General features: G+C 46.4%; 1 protein-coding gene across 2 annotated transcripts in view; it reads right to left on the reverse strand.

Moving 5' to 3' along the window:
* DENND5A (DENN domain containing 5A) overlaps nucleotides 1-16,820 on the reverse strand; it is an 89,688-nt gene that overhangs the window by 9,284 nt on the left and 63,584 nt on the right. For both annotated transcript variants that reach the window (XM_051966545.1, XM_051966544.1), the window contains 8 exons: nucleotides 16,272-16,422; nucleotides 15,348-15,441; nucleotides 8,095-8,226; nucleotides 5,837-5,989; nucleotides 4,130-4,214; nucleotides 2,530-2,614; nucleotides 2,042-2,170; nucleotides 667-788 (listed from right to left, as the gene is read on the reverse strand). In XM_051966545.1, coding sequence (XP_051822505.1) covers nucleotides 667-788; nucleotides 2,042-2,170; nucleotides 2,530-2,614; nucleotides 4,130-4,214; nucleotides 5,837-5,989; nucleotides 8,095-8,226; nucleotides 15,348-15,441; nucleotides 16,272-16,422 — 951 coding nt within the window. The remainder of the gene's footprint in view (nucleotides 1-666; nucleotides 789-2,041; nucleotides 2,171-2,529; nucleotides 2,615-4,129; nucleotides 4,215-5,836; nucleotides 5,990-8,094; nucleotides 8,227-15,347; nucleotides 15,442-16,271; nucleotides 16,423-16,820) is intronic.

Genomic DNA, 16,820 nt, shown 5'->3' on the forward strand with positions numbered 1-16,820 from the left:
TATTCTCCCATCATCTCATTTCATCCTCAGAACATCCCGTTCCTTTTACAGAACAAGAACCGAGTAGAGCTCGTCTCCCCTGCCTCCTGCACAACATCCCATTGGGGAGCAATCATTCCCCTTCTGCCCAAGCCTTCCTTGAGAAGCCAGGACCACAGCACACTTTCTTGCAGAAGGGGAGGGTCCTGCCCATGCTTTTAAAGGGTCTGGTCTTCCTGCCTTGCCATCTGCTCTGTCCCGAGGCTTTAAGGCCCCCAGGCAGGTACTAATAGGGATAGTGACCTGAACTACTCTGTGAAACAACTCGGGCCACTCTGGCCACGTGCTGACCCAGAGGGCGATGTTCCCACCCTGGGCCGAGGTCAAGCCGACCAGCTTCAGGATCAAACAGCTGTTCCCTCCCACCCAGAAATGGCAAACGCGTGTGTGTTACACACGCACCTCACAACACACGTACACATACACGCACACACATGCTCACACAAGCACACGCACTAACACGGGCACACACACGGGCACTGCAACGCCCACCTACACGTGCCCAGTCACGTCTCCCCACACACAGCCTCAATGCATCAACACAAAATCACTGAAAGGCCACAGGAAAAGAGGGAACAGCGGCCGAGAGAGTGGCCCCCACAGAGCCGGGGGCGGGGGGCTGCTCACTGATTGTCGTGAAGACGTTGGTGAAGCAGAAGTAGTCCACAGCGTTGAAGGAGAGGAGGTGGTAGAGGAACTGCTCCTTCTCGTCATCGCAGCGCAGGAAAGCATAGCGCTTGTACAGCTTCCTGCCAAGGAAAGACCACCCGTGAGCCTCAAGGAGCCCGAGGTCCGGTCACGCCGAAGGATAATGTGATCCCCAGAACCGGACCGTGTCCCAGGGGACCTAACCAAGGAGGAACAGCCAGGGCCACTGTCTCCCTGGCCCTGGAGACTGGGTCTCTTGCGACAGCTGAAGACGCCACCAGTCCCCCACTGCTGACTGGTCCTGCCCTTCTGGGCGCTAAAAGCCCTCCGTCCTTTTTCCGATGAGACGTTGTCAAGTAGCGTCTCCACCACCTTCTAACTGAGGAAGTTGGTGGGTTTTGAGCTCAAGCGGAAGACTTCACATTTCTCTGTATTCAATTTCACCTTCTCAGATCTGGCCCCACTTTCTGAGCTGGGAAGAGACCCCTAGTTCCTTCCACCAACCATCATGCAGCAGACTCCATACTCCTCACCCTCAACAGCCTAGGCCACCTTCAAATTTTCCTCCATGACCTTTGCCTTCTTTGAGGACTTTATCATGGAAGAGGGATTAGGTTTGTTCTGGTAGGTCCCAGGTAACCAAAAAAAAAAAAAGTAGTAATAGTAGAAATTGTAAAAAAGTCAAATTTGAGTTTGTTCTAAGGCAATACTTCTGAATAGCCATAGACAGCCACAAGCTGGGGTCTGGTCACAGCCACAAGCCACAAGGGGGATTCCTGGGAGCCGAGGTGGGGGGTTCCCTCTCATTGGAGGTCACCAAGCAAAGACTGGACCGTCACTAGGTAAGTATGATGTAGAACTATTTTTAACTATGCCTTTCAGAGTTCCAGAGTCTTTATGCTCTACCCCCCAAAAAAATTCAAGAATTAAAAACCTTTCCAACAATTCATTTCCCAAGAATGGGATGTTCCCTGCCATATACCCCAAATTCCTTATAAATATGAACTTGGTGAACTGAATTTTCACCTAGATTATAAAGACCTACCCAAAAAGAACTGATTTTAATTCATCAATCTAGTGATTTACAGAGTATTCCTGTGGAAATTAGGCCAATAATACACACATCTGAATCTCTGCTTGGACAAAGAGATGGACAAAGCAAAAAAAAAAAAAAAGAATTCTGGGGCAGAATTCATTGTGAGTGGGATATGAAAGGAAAGGAGAGAACCCTGTAAAACCCCAAGGGCAATGCAACAGGAGAATCTGCTGGGCCCCTGAAGAAGAGCTCAATCCCGGCCTTCCAAGTGCATCCATCTTCTGCCTTCCCTCCATGAGGGGACACACAGGTGCTTACTTGGTGAGCTCGTGATCTGAGAGCAGCTGCTTCAGGTGCCGGGAAAGTAACTTCTTCTCCATGCTCAGCCGGACCCAGGCCCTGGCTTTGCCAACGTCCGTTTTGATCTCCCCGATGTTCTGGATGTGCCTGGAAAGGATGGGGACCCGATTCAGCGGCCGCCCGAGGGCAGGTGGGGGCAGCCACCAGCAGTGCCCAGGTGAGACTGCCTCCCCCTCTCCCAAGCTCCTCTGGGGCCGCAGGTTATGAGATGCTGCCACAAGTGGCCCCTGCTTCAGCGGCTCAAAGTTGCTCCTAAAAACCGAGTCTCGGGGGAGCCTGCTCTCTTATGGCACAATTGAAGAAATTTTCAAAACAAAACCTCCCAAACACCTGTAGAACCCTACAAAAGCCTCATGAAAAGAAGAGGTGACTGGGCCCATCAGACACCTGGCGGTGGACAGAACGCTAAGTCCTGCGCGCCCGGCCCTTTGGGAATGCAGACAGACCTCATGTCCTGGATGAGAGAGATCCTCAGGGGCGGCATGGCCGAGCTGGCGTCACTCTTCCTCCGCTCTGAGTCCAGCAGTATCCCTAAAAGCAAGAAGCCCAAGGAGTTCTGAAGAGCGCATCGCTGCTCGCCGTGTGCGTCCTGTCCATCTACTCTGCAAACGCAGCTGAGTGTTTTACGGCCCCTTCCTCCACAGCACCTGCCCGGCTCCTGCCTCTTCCCGATGGGCAGACTCCCCGTCTCCCCTCCTTGGGTGCAGCACGACTAAATCCCTCAGCATCCAAGTCCCCTCCGCCCTACCTGTCCTTCTCATCTCCCTTTCTCTGTCCATCCTTCCAGGACTCAGCTCATCCACAGTCCCTGATCTCATTCTACTTTCTACCCACCTGGGAAGCACTTGCATGGGCAACTCCTCGCCCCAAGAAACTCTCCCTCCCACCTCCCGCCATCTCTCTCCACCTTCAGGGTCCGACTCAGGGGTCACCTTCTCCAAGAAATCTCCCCTTATCCCCTGTCTCCCTGGCAAATTCCTCTCCATCCTCAAACTCTCTTAGAGTTTGATAAATCTTTTGTCCCCTTGTGTTCTCTCATGTTCTTATGGACATAAAGTATCTCCCCTACCCTCCATTAATAGTGATAATAACAGCAGCAGCAGCAGTGGTGGTGGTACTTTAATCCTCACAATACCCCTGAGAGACTGGGGGTGATGGCAACATCCCCATTTTACACAGGAGGAAACTGAGACTAAAACATATCAAGTGACTTGGCAGGACCACAGAGCTGGTGAGTGTCTGAGGGCAGATTTGAGCTTGGCTTTCCAGACTCCCAGGCCAGGCTCTGGGCCCTGCTCCTCCATGAAGTCAGGGCCAGGCAGGATCTCCTCCTTACTTTCTCTTCACTCCCCAGGTGAGCCTACCAATTTCTTCTACCCCTCTAAGAGTCACATTTTCCCCTCAGTAAGATTAAAGCCAGATTTTACTATTAAGATAACAAAACTTGCTCCCCATACCTCACAAGGCTGTTGTGAGGACCACAGAACAGACAGAAATGTTTTGTAACTTTAAAGCAAAGGGAGAAAGTTGGCCTTGGCTACTATTACCCTTCCTCTTATTAACGTTCAACAATAATCATTGCTGTTATTACTAGCCAACTGATATTTATTAGATCAATAAGCTACCAGCCTACTAATACCGTCTCTCTCTGTCTCTCCCAATATTATTAGGGTTATCCCATAATTATAGAAAACACAAACAGACAGTGCTAGTGAATGTATCCTATGATTCAGAACACATTTCGCAGATGTCCAGCTGATTTGGAGTCTTTTATGTAAGGGGTTCAATCCAATGAATCAACGCTTATGAAGCACCAGGCTAGGCCCTGACAAAGGAGACATCCCTACTCGGACTCCCTGGGATCAGAGTCTGGACCTGGAAGGGCCCTCGAGGGCCCGGCTTTCCTTGTGTTTCTGTCCATGACTCAGGGAAGTGATGATAGGACTGAAGTGGGGGAGGGCTGAGGCCCAGGGAGGTGAGGGTCTGAGCCACCCTCAAGTTCTTAGTGAACAGCAGACTCTTCGCAAGGAGAAGAAATCCTCTCACCTGAGGTACTCAGGCTTCCGGCCGTCAGCTTCCTCTGCCGATTCTCCTGATAATGCAACAGGTGAGACCACAAGGCAGACTTTCCCTGAAAGACGGAAGAGTGGAGACAAGCACTTACTTTCCAAACTACAAAGAGCAAGAGCAGAACCAGAGGCTTCTTTGGAATTGAGTGGAAACCTGAATGCAGAAAATCCTAATTCTGGCAAAGGAAAGGCTCCTGCCCTGGCCTTAGTGTGCCTGTGCACCCATTCTCCCCTCGGAGCCCAGGGAAGCCCTTCCAAACGGAGGGGGCGGCCACGATACTGTGGGGGCTCCTTTGGGGCAGGGTCGGACTGGAAGCCCTTCCAGTTCTAAAAACCCTGTGACTGGGAACGGGCCAGCAAGCAGAGGGGCTTACGCAGGCCTTTCCTGGGGTCCCCTGGGATGGGTGGGAAACGTGGAGTCTGGTAAAGGAGATGGAGCTGGGAGTGAGCCATCCCAGTCTGTCTCCCAGGGGATCGGCGGGGTGCAGTGTGAGGGCACTCACACACGTGTATGTGTACATATATGTGTGCTCATACACGTGTGTGTATGCATGTGTCTCATTCTCTCGGTCTCTCTGTCTCTCTCTGTCTTTCCCTCCTTCCCTCCCTCTCACCCTCCCTCTTTCTCTCCCTCCTTCCTAGGGTGTTTCCACCCCTGGCGATTCTCCACAGACCCAGGATTCTTTCTGGCAGCCATGGAGTGTGACTGCTCAACTATGCAGGGAGTGGAGGCTGGGCTCCCTCCCAGGATGCAGCTGGAAGGCTTATCTCATGCTTAATCACGGGCTCAAAAGAGAAGAAATGTGAGCTGGGAGGGGCCCGATAAATCACCTCAGCTAATCCAAAACACAGCTTGGGGAGATAAATCCGGTAGCCCAAGAGCTCTGAAATTCCTACCTAGTCATAGAGTAATCCCACTTAACATACTAGCCACAGGAAGACTTCACTAGACTTTCTAGAGGCTGCGAGGTAAGAAAATGAGATTCTGCGCCAAGACGTACGCACTTAAAAGACTGAATGTCTGCTTCCACCCTAATCCTAATCCAGCTCAAAGCAAACCACCTGTTTAGTTCGGTCCTGGGCATTGCCCCCAGGCCACGAGAGGTGACGAGCTTGTGCAGAGACTCAAACTTTGCTGCCCAATGCTGGGCCAGCCAGGTCCTCTGACAAAATTCTAGGCGATGTGACCCCGTGGGGGGCCTCCAGAACCCAGCCTCATTTTTCCCATTTTTAAAAGGGAATGACATTTCTGTTAGTCATCTCCCAGAAATGCACTGAGGTCAAGTGAGAATGAGAAATTACTGGGCAAACCAAGTGGTGTGTCACCAATGATAAGAACAGCTTTCCCATTTTTTTTCCTATTTCTGGCAGGGACATGGAGGTGACTCCCAGTTTTCAGAGATGGTGTCAGCAGAGCATAAGCTATGGAAGGCCAAGTTATTTGCCAGCAGTCATACAGCCATAATGTGATAGAGAAGGGACTTAAACTGAAGTCATTCAGATTGCCCCTTTATCCACTGCCTCAAGCTGCCCCTCAGGAAAATCCTACTTTTCCTTTTAAAGCCCAAATCAACCACCACTTCCTTTAGGAAGCCTCCCTGACCACCCAACCTTTCCCACTCACAAAGCACTCTGTAGTTCTCAGTCCCTTTGACTGACACACAGGACAGAAAGTGACCTTTACCTGTTTGACCTGCAGCCCGTGGCTCCAGATCCTTTCTAGGAGGTCACAAAGGCTAGCAATCAAGGTGTTCTCCTCCACACCGGTGATGTTGACTTCTCCATGGCCCAGCTCCACAGCCTCTCGGCCCATCTTTTCCACTAGCATCCTCTTGGTCTAGAAGGCAAGTGACAAAAGTGAGAACATCCGATTCAACAAACCAGCTGACGTGACAGTGCACAGAAATGGCCCTTTAGCATCTGGGAAGGGAAGCACTTGGGCAAACAAACAACATCTGTGTCATGCAAGCACACGTTCTATGTAATGAGCTCCCCAAAAGCCTGAGAAGAAAGGTTGTCGGCTAATCTCCACCCAATGATGTATTCAAATTGACTCTGGGTCAGGTGTTGAGAGAACTGGATTCTAGAGTTGCTTCAAGCACTAACTGGCTGAGTGACCATGGGCAAATGACTGGCCCAGTATCTCTAGGTCCCAGTGCCTTCCTCTGTAAAACTGGATTAGATGATGTCTCCAGTTCCCACATCCCCCCACTACCAATCTCTAATATTCTACATCTACAAACTCCCTCTTAGGGTTAAAGAAAGCTAAAATCATAGAAATCCAGGGTGTTTCAAAACTGGAAGAAATTAAAGATGACCAGGTTCGCCCTTGTGCCCAGGAACAGAATTCCCTGGGACATCTCTAAACTTCTGTGAAGTTTAGCTCTGCTCTCACTGCCTGAGACCTTCTCCCCTGAGGACTCAGACCCTCCAAGGCAGAGAATTTGCTCTATCAGCCAAAGAAGCGTTTCACTGCCAAGTGGACATAACTGAGCTAAATCCTTCCATTCTGAGTCTAAGAGGGGTAAATGTTAAGGACAGAAAGAACCTTCATCAGAGAGATAAGGAACCTGAGGCCCAAGGAAGGAATCAGCCTGTCCAAGAGCCACCCCAGGATGTCACCAAGGTAATTGCAAGCCAAGATTCTTTCAATTGTGCATTGCTCACAACTTGGATAGATTTTGTTTGTCTTCATCATCATCCTCATTTTATAGGGTAAATATAAACAAGCTATTCTTAAAATGAATTTGTGTGAATCAAAAACTTTCAAATGGTTCTAATTTCAAGTCCTAAAGACAGAGACATAACCCTGGCATGGAAATATAATTTCTAGCAATACAGTATTTTAGGCAAATTTTATCAACAAGCCCCAAAACGCCGTACTGTGAGCATCTTTTTGTGTCCAAAATTCTAACTGGGCAGGACCAAAGCTGTTAAAGACAAGGAGCTGGCTATTAAATGAGCATAAACAGGCATCATGCTTCTAGTTTCAGAACTGGAGGGGGAGGGACACTATGTGTAAATCAAAAGAACAAAGACTTAATAAGAGCCTGTTAATGCCTGGAAAAGCAGAGTTGAACTGAAGCCTCTTGGATGGAAGAATGAATGAGGAGAGAAGATCATGTAATGAAAATGAAAGATACTGGAAGGACAGATTGAATCCTTACACTGGTCATCCCAAGCTAGGGAAAGAATAGAAAAAAGGCTCCTGCATTTTGGATAGAGCCTTGTTTGGAAAATGTCTGTAAAGGCAGGATAAGAATGGCCCAAGATGAAAAGTCATCGGGATTGTGATCTCCCCTTGGCCCTTAAAAGTCCCCCACGATCTAACCCCGGTTGGCCTTGAGTGCCATGCTTATTTCCCATTCGTGTTCTAGTCAAAGTGACCACAGCTGCACCCTAAAATAAGCATCCCACCTGGCCCAGGGGTCTTTCCCCATACTGGGAGCCCAGCCCTCTTCACTCTTCTCCTCATGTATTTCCCTTTCAGCTCAATTCAGATGCCAAGAGAGCGTGTTCCTCCTCACCTGAGCGATCAACCCCTTCCTCCTCCTCACACAGCCTTGGATGCACTTACCTGTCCATAAAATACACTGGTACCGTATCTCCTCCCCAGAATCCGTCGGGGCAGAGACGACTTCCTATTTATCTTTGTATCCTGAGTACCTGGGCTGCACCTAGCCTGGAGCAGGTATTTCTTACAGATGCTCAGCTCATTGAATTGAATCAGTGAATTATAATCATGATCAAACCAGACCCGACCAGAAAACCCAGACTCTTGAGGCTGGGGAGTCGTGCCTTGTTCATGCTGCACAAGGCACGGCATACAGTGGGGATTAATAGATGTTGCCCAAACTGAATCGCGCCGCTGCAAATTTCATTTTCTCTGCAAACCTGGCGGGCAGCCCACCATGCACACGCGTGCCCCCGGCCGGACCGTACCTTATTGCGGCACTCCTTCAGCAAGCCCTCCACAAACTTCCAGTTGGTCTGGGCGATCACAGAGGGCGAGAGGTTGGACAGCTTGGGCTGCCGGATCGTGCTGCCCATGTTCCTGGCTTCCTGGATGTACTTCTGCAGGGGCACAGGAGGAAAATCAGGACGGGCCTCCCAGCCTGCATCAGTTCGAGCTGCGGCCTGAGGAGGGCAGCACGTCCCCATCCCGGGACTCCGGCGAGGGCAGGAAGGCTCACTAGGGTTAAAAATGTCCCTTTTGTGTCAGAAGTGAGCTCTCCTCCCTCCCGCAGAGCATCCGGTGATTCAGAGAGCCGCAGAGGCCTGAAATCATCACCCACTCCATCTGTGAGGAGAGGCAAGTCCGACACAAATCGGCACGCCCCCCTCCCCCCCCCGTGGGGACAGGGGGCTCCCAGCCCGGCCGCCCCCCACCCTCAGTCAGGGCAGGCTGGGCTTAAGGGTCCAGCCTACTGGAGCCAAATCCTCCGCCTGGTGTTCAAGGCTCTCTGGAACACAATTCTGAAGCCCAAGAAGGGCGCAGTGAAGGAACAGACTGGGAGGAGGGAAGCAGTTTAAACTTTTAATGGGTCCCTGCAGAAGTGGGAGCAAAACTCCACAAGCCTTTCCACTGAAGGCCAGGCTTCCTCCTTCTCCCTGCAGGCCCTTGCTCTCCCGTTATCTTCTTCCTCACCCTCCTCTTACATGCTGCTTCTAGACACGGTTCCCCTCCCTGACCATCTCTCCCGCCTCAGGGTGGGTCAGATGACATGCAATGAGCCTAGTAAGGGCAATGAAGGTCCTTCTCCTGGTCCCTGACGCGGCCAGTCTCTGGCCTGGCCCCTTTTTATCCAGAACTTTGCGCTCAGGCTAGTTCCTTCTTCAGAAAACTCACTGGTCAGTGGTGCTTTGATCGTCCTCCATCTTGAAACCACAGCATCTTGTGGAAACCTTACTATCAGCATTTCTTGCAACCACCACCCAAGAGCCAGCCTCCGTTCCTCCTACCGGCTCCGTGGCCCTTCGCCAGCCGCCAGCCACGCTGCCCAGCTCTGGCCCTCCAGGGCCCAGGGCCCACTTCAAGGCCCTCATGGGGCCTTCCCTCCCCTGGGGCCCCTGCTGCTCAGCACCTTTCCCAACCTGGACCTCAAAGCCTCCTGCTACCAAATCAAGGGTCAGAGCAGAGGGCCTCGGAGGCCCAAGGGGCCAGGAGCCAGTAAGTTGATGGTGCTGTATTTGTGTGCTACCCCCCGTCCGGTTTGGGATCCCCAAGAGCAGGGCTGAGACTTCTCAGCCAACCCCAAAGACCTCTCAGGTACAGCAGTGTTTGGTGCACAATGGGACTGAATCAATACTCCAGTCCCCCTTTTCTCTCCCTCTCTTTTGTGCCAGGAGGAGCTGGGTACTGAGATGAATTATTCATTTATTTTTATTCACAAGTTATTCACCAATTTCCGGAGGAATCAGACCCTCTACATAAATTAGAGCAAATCCTTCCAGGATATCAAAGCACAATAGCACCATTTCACAAAAGATGAGGCCATCGCCTCGCAGCTCACACCTGTCAGAATCTTTCTGTGAATTCCACAAGATCAGCCCCAGAACCATTCACTGCATTACTTGGAGGGATCAGGGATTGGGGGACAGGGCTGAGATGAGGAGATGCTGGGGGAGAATCAAGGGGAAGGATTTGGGGTTAGAAGCAGTGCGCCAGTCACCTCAGGTGGATGGAATTCCCCTAAAAGCTGCTGAAGAACGAAGAAATACTTCTTGCATTCTCTTTAGGCCCTTCGGCACAGATCCCTGCCACCCCATTAGCAAAACAAATCTAGGTCCCTGTTCTGAAAGTGGCCAGGCTCTTCGCCTCCCCACGAACCACGTCAGGGGCAGCAGTTTCAGACAATGAAAGAACCTTCATGTTGACTCTATTAGAAAAACATCTCAACAGTAGGAAGGTAGGAGGGGAATAAGTGATCAAGCCTCAAGATGTATAGGAGAACAATATGTGGCTAACAAGTAGGCCCCAAAAGCCCAACCAAGGAGGGCAACGGACTTTCCAGCATCTGTTGTTTTAACATGCTAATACCATGAAACAATTTTTAAAAAGAAACCGTTCTTTTTTTAGTTTACCCTAAAGGAATGGTACTGCCATCCTCCCAGGCTCTTAGGCAGACACCGTGGAGCCATCTTTGACTCAGAATCACAAAAACTGACTGTAGACAGAAACCTTCAGGAGCCACAGACATCTCCCCCATTTATACATGAAGAAATGGAAGTTCTGCAGAAGCACCTTGCTCAAGGACACGGGAGAGGGAGAGGGGGCAAGGAAGCAAGTTATAAATGTGCTAACAGTCACTGAACTCCCAAAAAGGAAGCCGCTCTCACCCAAACCCTTCGTGTTCTGATAACAACAGCAAAGGTTTTTATAGCACTTGTGTTAATCATCTCATTCGACCCCCACAATATCTTGCAATTTTACCAATGAGGTTAAGCAGCTGGCCCAGGCTGAATGAATGAAAGCTTTCCTGACTCCACATCTAGCCCTTTCTCCACTATGCCACAGAAAAGGAAACTGAAGTCCAGAGACTAAAGAGTAAAAAGTTAGTTGATCATCAGAACTTTTGGAATTTTTTCTTCAACCATGTTGACAAAATTTTTAAAAATTGTTTTTCATTAAGAGACCTTTCTCAATCTAGTCCAACTCTTTCTCTATAAAGATGAGGAAACTAAGGCACAGAGAAATTAAAAGACTTAACTCTGACCTACTCCCTACTCCTGGTCAAACAAGCAAATGTCACAGCTGAGACTCAATTCCCAGACGTGACTGGTGGGTAGGCTCACGCTCTCTCTCTGCCACAAGAGCCCATTGATCTTATTCAATTACCAAGAAATAAGTGATCCAAGACTTTACAAATTCTTCTTTTATTTTTATTGTCAAGTAGAGCATGCCCAGCATGGTGGTAAGATGGAGAAAAGGTCACCTTTGGAGGCAAAAGACCTAAGTTTTAAATCGTCATTCTGTCATAGAGTAACTGAGTAACCTCTCAGTAACCCAGGAAATTCTCTGATCAAATAAGTTATTTGTAAGGCACTTAACAGAGTGCCCCTATCATATTGGAGGTGCTTAAAAATGAAATTAGAAATAAGTTGTAGATTTACACTGGTGAAGGGAATTTTCATATCAGGAGTTTCCTGTGAGCTCAGAAGTATAGACTTCCACCCTAAAACACACACACACACACACACACACACACACACACACACACACACACACACATTTATAATGACTAACTATCAGGCTGAGAAAATGCTTAGTATAAATTACATTTTTCTTTCAACCAGACTAATGAAAAACAATCTTGATGGAATAAAATGCTATGCTATAAATGTTTCCATTCTTTTCTTCCCCAAAATTTGCCTAAAGCAAAATGTTCCTTTCCTCATTCTTTTCTTCTAATACAGATCTTTCTGTACTACATACAAGTTTCTGACCAAGATCTATCTGTACTGAATTGAATTATCTTAGAGAGGGCTGTTTCCTGAGTCAGGATCCTGCCACACTTCTTGGAAGTGACCATCAAAGAAGCCAAAAGACACTGACCAGAAAAAAAAAAAAAGTGAAGATGAGAGGAGAAAGACCCTGGCATATAGACAAAAACATATTCTAAGGAAGAATTGTTATCCAATGGAAAAAAGAGATAATTAAGTATAAAAGCCCAACTACAAAACTTAGATGTTAACTGGCTCATGAATAATTAGGCAGCCTGCCCAGATCCTTCCACCAAAACAAAAAGAAAAAAATGGTAAGGATTCAAATTGGTTCCAAAGCAATTGAAAAAAAGCATGAAGTAATGGTTCATAGGAAAAAGATGGGATCTTCAATTGCACTGATATCATCCCTCCATGTTCAGATGAAGAAATTACCAATGAAGGTGATGAATAGTCCCTCACTCTCCCAATGAGAAAACTCCCCCACCAATTCAAGTTTTCAGCTTTTCTGTAACTGACCGTCATATAAAGAGTTGTTTAGAACAATGAGGAATTAAATAAGTTTCTCAAGGATCACACAACCACTAAGTGGCAGAGGTAGGATTTCAAATCAGGTTCTCCTATCTCTAAGGCCGATTTTTCATCCACCACACCACAATGCCTCTCACAAAAAGTTAGTATCTAGATTAAAGGAGTGTTTTCAAAAATGAATTCATTAATGAACATGTGGGAAAACCATAAGGTAACCATGGAATGGCCAAAGAAACTGAAGTGCAAAAACAGAACCAGAAAAATTATATAAACTGATGCAGAAAGAAGTCTCAGGACCAGGAAAATGAAACACTCCATGACTGCAATACTGTCAATAACAGAACCATAAAGTGAAAATGAATATGGTATAATTAAAATGACCCAACTGGGCCCTAGAGAAGAGTTGAGAAACCTACATTGATTCTTTTATTGGAGAAGTGGGGGGAAATGAGAGCAAAATGTTATGGTCATAGTCAGACATTGCTGATGTACTGGCTGGTTTGTGGAATGCTTTTTTTTTTTTTGGGTGGGGGGGCAAGATAAACACTTCTCACTAGATCAGGGAATTAAGTCTATGATGTTAAAACAAAAGGCATCAATAAAACTTAAAAAAAAAAGACAGGTCATGACAGATTGAGCTCTTGTCATATTTTGACAGTGTTACTAGAATGGTTTCTAGAGAATGTTAATAGTTTGCCTAGGGTTAAGCAAAGTAGTTAAAAATATCTCTCAAAATTGTTCTGAGAGGACATGGTCTAGATCAGTGGTCCTCAAAGTGTAGTCCAAAGATTTGCTGGGGTCTCTGAAACCCTTTCAGAGGGTCTACAAATTCAAAATCATTTTTTATTTCTAATATAGTAAATAGCTATAAATATAATCCATGTGAACAAAAACTCTTTGAACAGATCCTCGATAGTTTTTTAACAACATGAAGATACTAAGAACAAAAGTTTGAGAACCACTGGTCTGGACAATAGCTCAATTAAGTGAACTCAAAATCAGTTGAATGACTGGACAAAGTGGAAGAAGAATCATTTATTCATTGTTTGCTGTCAACTTGGAAAGGGATCTCTAGTGAAGAGGTAGAGATCATCCCTAGCCCTGTGCTGTCCAATGTTTTTATCAAGCTCTATCTTGCAGGCGCCATCACACTATAAGGGATTGCTAACAGTTTAGGTGGCAGAGATGAGAAGCTGGGGCTTCATAAATCCCAAAGAACTTGTCTAGAAATTCAAGACTGACTCTCCATCCACTACATTGAGCTGCCTCTCAAGACTGATGACAACCTGTAATACTCAGGAGCCGAGAGGTCTCTCTGTCTCTCTGTCCTTAGCCCTGCTCAAACCATACTTGAGTATTATATTGGATGCTGACATCACATTTAAGGAGAACATTATCAAACTAAAGAGCATCCAGAGGAGGGCAATCAGGATGATGAAGGGCCTCAAGACCATGCCATAGGGAGCCTGGTTGAGAGGAATGAAGATGTAAGGCCTGGAGAAGAAGATACTTGGAGGAGATAGGAAGGGAAGCATAATGGTGCTCTTTAAGCACCTGAAGGTCAACACATGGAAGAGGAATTAAGTAGGCATGTTCTGCAGGGTCCTAAAGAGCAAAATCAGAACAAGTTGCAAAGAGGTAAATCTAAGCTTGAGGTATGGAAAATCTTGCTTCTTAAGAAGTAGAGCCACAAAATGAATGGGGCATTTCAAAAGACAGTAGAGTCTTACACTATTCAATTCTTCAAGCAATTGCTAGATGACCTACAGGGTGGGTGGACCTTGTACAATAAAGAAGCAAAATATCAAAGTCTCTAGTCAATAGAGAGACTGGTATTAAGCAATACATAAAACTTAACTAGAAATTTACTAGTCCTTTAGATTTATAAGTTAGTAAAACCAAAAAAATGTGTAAATTGTAGCTACACTATAAGGTATCAGAAGATACTGCCATTTATAAGTATATGTGTACATGTGTGTATGAGAAGATAAAATTTAGTTTCTTTTCATGAGACTATTATTGTTTGAATCTTTGTGATTTGTTATTTTTCCTTCATTCTGGAAATCCTTAAAGCCTATGAATAATAAATAAAAATATAAATAATAACACTGAATGATAGCTAAAAATTTCTACAATATTAATAACACAAAAAATTATTGTTTGACTAATAATAAATATATTACTGGCTTATGAATAAGCATCACAAAATGTAATTTTTCTTTTCCTTTCCTACTTGACAAACTGTTCCAAAGTTGTAACTTGGATATATGAGTGAAATGAGCAGAACTAGGAGAATATTGTACACAGTAACAGATTATGTGATGATCAACTATGACAGACTTAGCTCTTCTCAGCAATGTAGTGATCCAAGACAATTCCAAATAGACTTGGGATAGAAAATGCCATCCGCATCCAGAGAGAGAATTATGGAGACTTGAATGTGGATCAAAATATCGTATTTTCACCTCTTTTTCTGTTTGCTTTTTTTTTCTTATGTTTTTTCTTTTGTTCTGATTTTCTTGCATAACATGACAAATATGGTAATATGGTTAAAAGGATTATACATGTATAACATGTCAGATTGCTTACTGCTTGGGGGAAGGAGGTAGTAAAGGAGGGAGAGAGAAAAAATTTAGAACACAAGAGCCTACAGAAATGAGTGTTGAAAATTATCTTTACATATATTTGAAAAAATAAAATATTAAAAAAAAACAACAACACTGTATAGTATAAGGTCCTTCCTAGAGGATTTTCATGGACTATATTAAGATCCAGACTTTAAAGACTCTTGGTTGATGGAGAAAAACATCTATGTAAGACAATCACCCTCCAAACAGCTGTTTGATATCTAATAAAAATACCATTTCTAACAGAGCTCATCACTAATTGCCCATGGAGTGACTATTCAGTTTGCTTGCTTCTATAACAGGAGATGAGTGAGACTTGAGAGGCTCTTGTTTCCCTTCTAGCTCTAGAGACTGAACTCAACAGCGAAAAGGCCTTGCTCCAACTCAATTGCTTATTAGCAACACCATCTGGTTTAATCTTCCCGTTTCCCAAACTCTCTTACTCTCCTTTTACATAAAATGGATATAAATGGTATTTGCCCTGCTACCTCATCGGGTTGCTGTAAGCAAAGTTTTCTGGAGATCTTGGAGCCGTTGGCAATCCCTCCCCCTCCCCAACATTTCACCCCGGCTCGGGTCGCGTGAGGCTCTCACCTCCCTCTGGTCATTATCTAGGCGTAGATGTTCTGTGTGCTGTTTCTGTCTATCCTTCCGCCTCCACTGGGCAGGTGCGTTCCTCTTGGTCCACCTGTCAGAAACAAGGAGACCATTTCCTGGAGTGAGTAGTGAAAGGCCCCAGGCTGGACTGAAGGGCCGGGGGCTGGGAGGGGGGAGGGAGAGCAGAACCACACACATCTGCAAAGGCTGTCACTGCTCTGGCAGAAGAGTAGCCAGAGACCAAGGCTGAGCGAGGGGGTGGTCTCTTAGGAAAGGCAGATGCCATCCATCTCCACTGATAACTGGACAGAGGTTCAAGGGCACCTGGACTCTGCAAAGACTTTTTCCCAGCCTTTTTCCATTTCTACGCCATTGAACAAATAGTACAGCTCACTGCCATCAGCATGGTGACCAGAAGGCAGTGATTCTGCCGAGGAGTTACAAGCTTGAATTCATCTGGTCTTACAGTTCATCAGCAGTCTGAAGTCCTTAACTAAACTACAGTCAGATCAAGGGTAGTGAACATCTGAGAGTGAAGGACATTTTCACCTGTTTGGAGTCACAGGCACCTCTAGCATTCTGGCTAAAGCTCATGGCTCCCTTCTTGGAATAATGTTTTTACATGCGTAGGATAAAATATATAGGCTACCAGAGAAATCAATTATACTGAAATAAAGTTATCCCAAAATTTTAAATTTTAAATTCCCTGACCCTGCTCTATTTAAGCCTAATTTTTCTTTGACCTGCTGGTGAATGAAGAGGGCTTTCCTTATCTTTACTTTACCTAATTTAGAGTCCGTCAGGGGATTCGAAATCATGGTGGATATGACCGATCCCCCAACCACTCAGCCCAACCCTCCCCAGCATATACAACCTTGATTTCCAGCATTTCCGGCGTGGACAGCCTCCAGGATTACTCACTTGTTGCTGGCTGGCCCGGTTGAAAGCACATCAGCCTGCAGTTTGGGGAAGAATCCCGGCTCATACTTCCCCTGTCCAATCTTCATGTCCAATAAGTGGGGGTGAATAGCAGTGTGGTCAATTTTTGCCAGTCTCAGCTCAATCGCTTTCTCTGCAGGGAATGCGGACAAGAACAAAAACAAAGGGTGAGGCTCTTCTGAACATCTGGTCTATCTCAAAAGCTGCAAAATAGCCACTTTAGGGCCTACGTGAAGTTAAACATACTAATTCCCCTCATCATAGGCAAGAGACTCCCAGAAAGAAAAACCATAGCAGAGCATAGCATTCCCTCACAACTCTGAGCTACCTTTTCCTACTGTTAAGGTCAGACAGAGGAATAAACAGAGAAGGTGTATCTGGAGGATGAATATAGGGGTGTGCCGTACATACGTAGGGTGCGTGTATGGCCAGACGTGCATAACGTGGGTGATTATATGGGCAGGACTGGGCATATTTGGGGAGAGAGTCCATCCCTATCATTTGATAGCCTGGAAACTGAGGGCCAGAGGG

The sequence above is a fragment of the Antechinus flavipes genome, chromosome 6 (genome assembly GCF_016432865.1).
Source record: "Antechinus flavipes isolate AdamAnt ecotype Samford, QLD, Australia chromosome 6, AdamAnt_v2, whole genome shotgun sequence".
Classification (NCBI taxonomy): domain Eukaryota; kingdom Metazoa; phylum Chordata; class Mammalia; order Dasyuromorphia; family Dasyuridae; genus Antechinus; species Antechinus flavipes.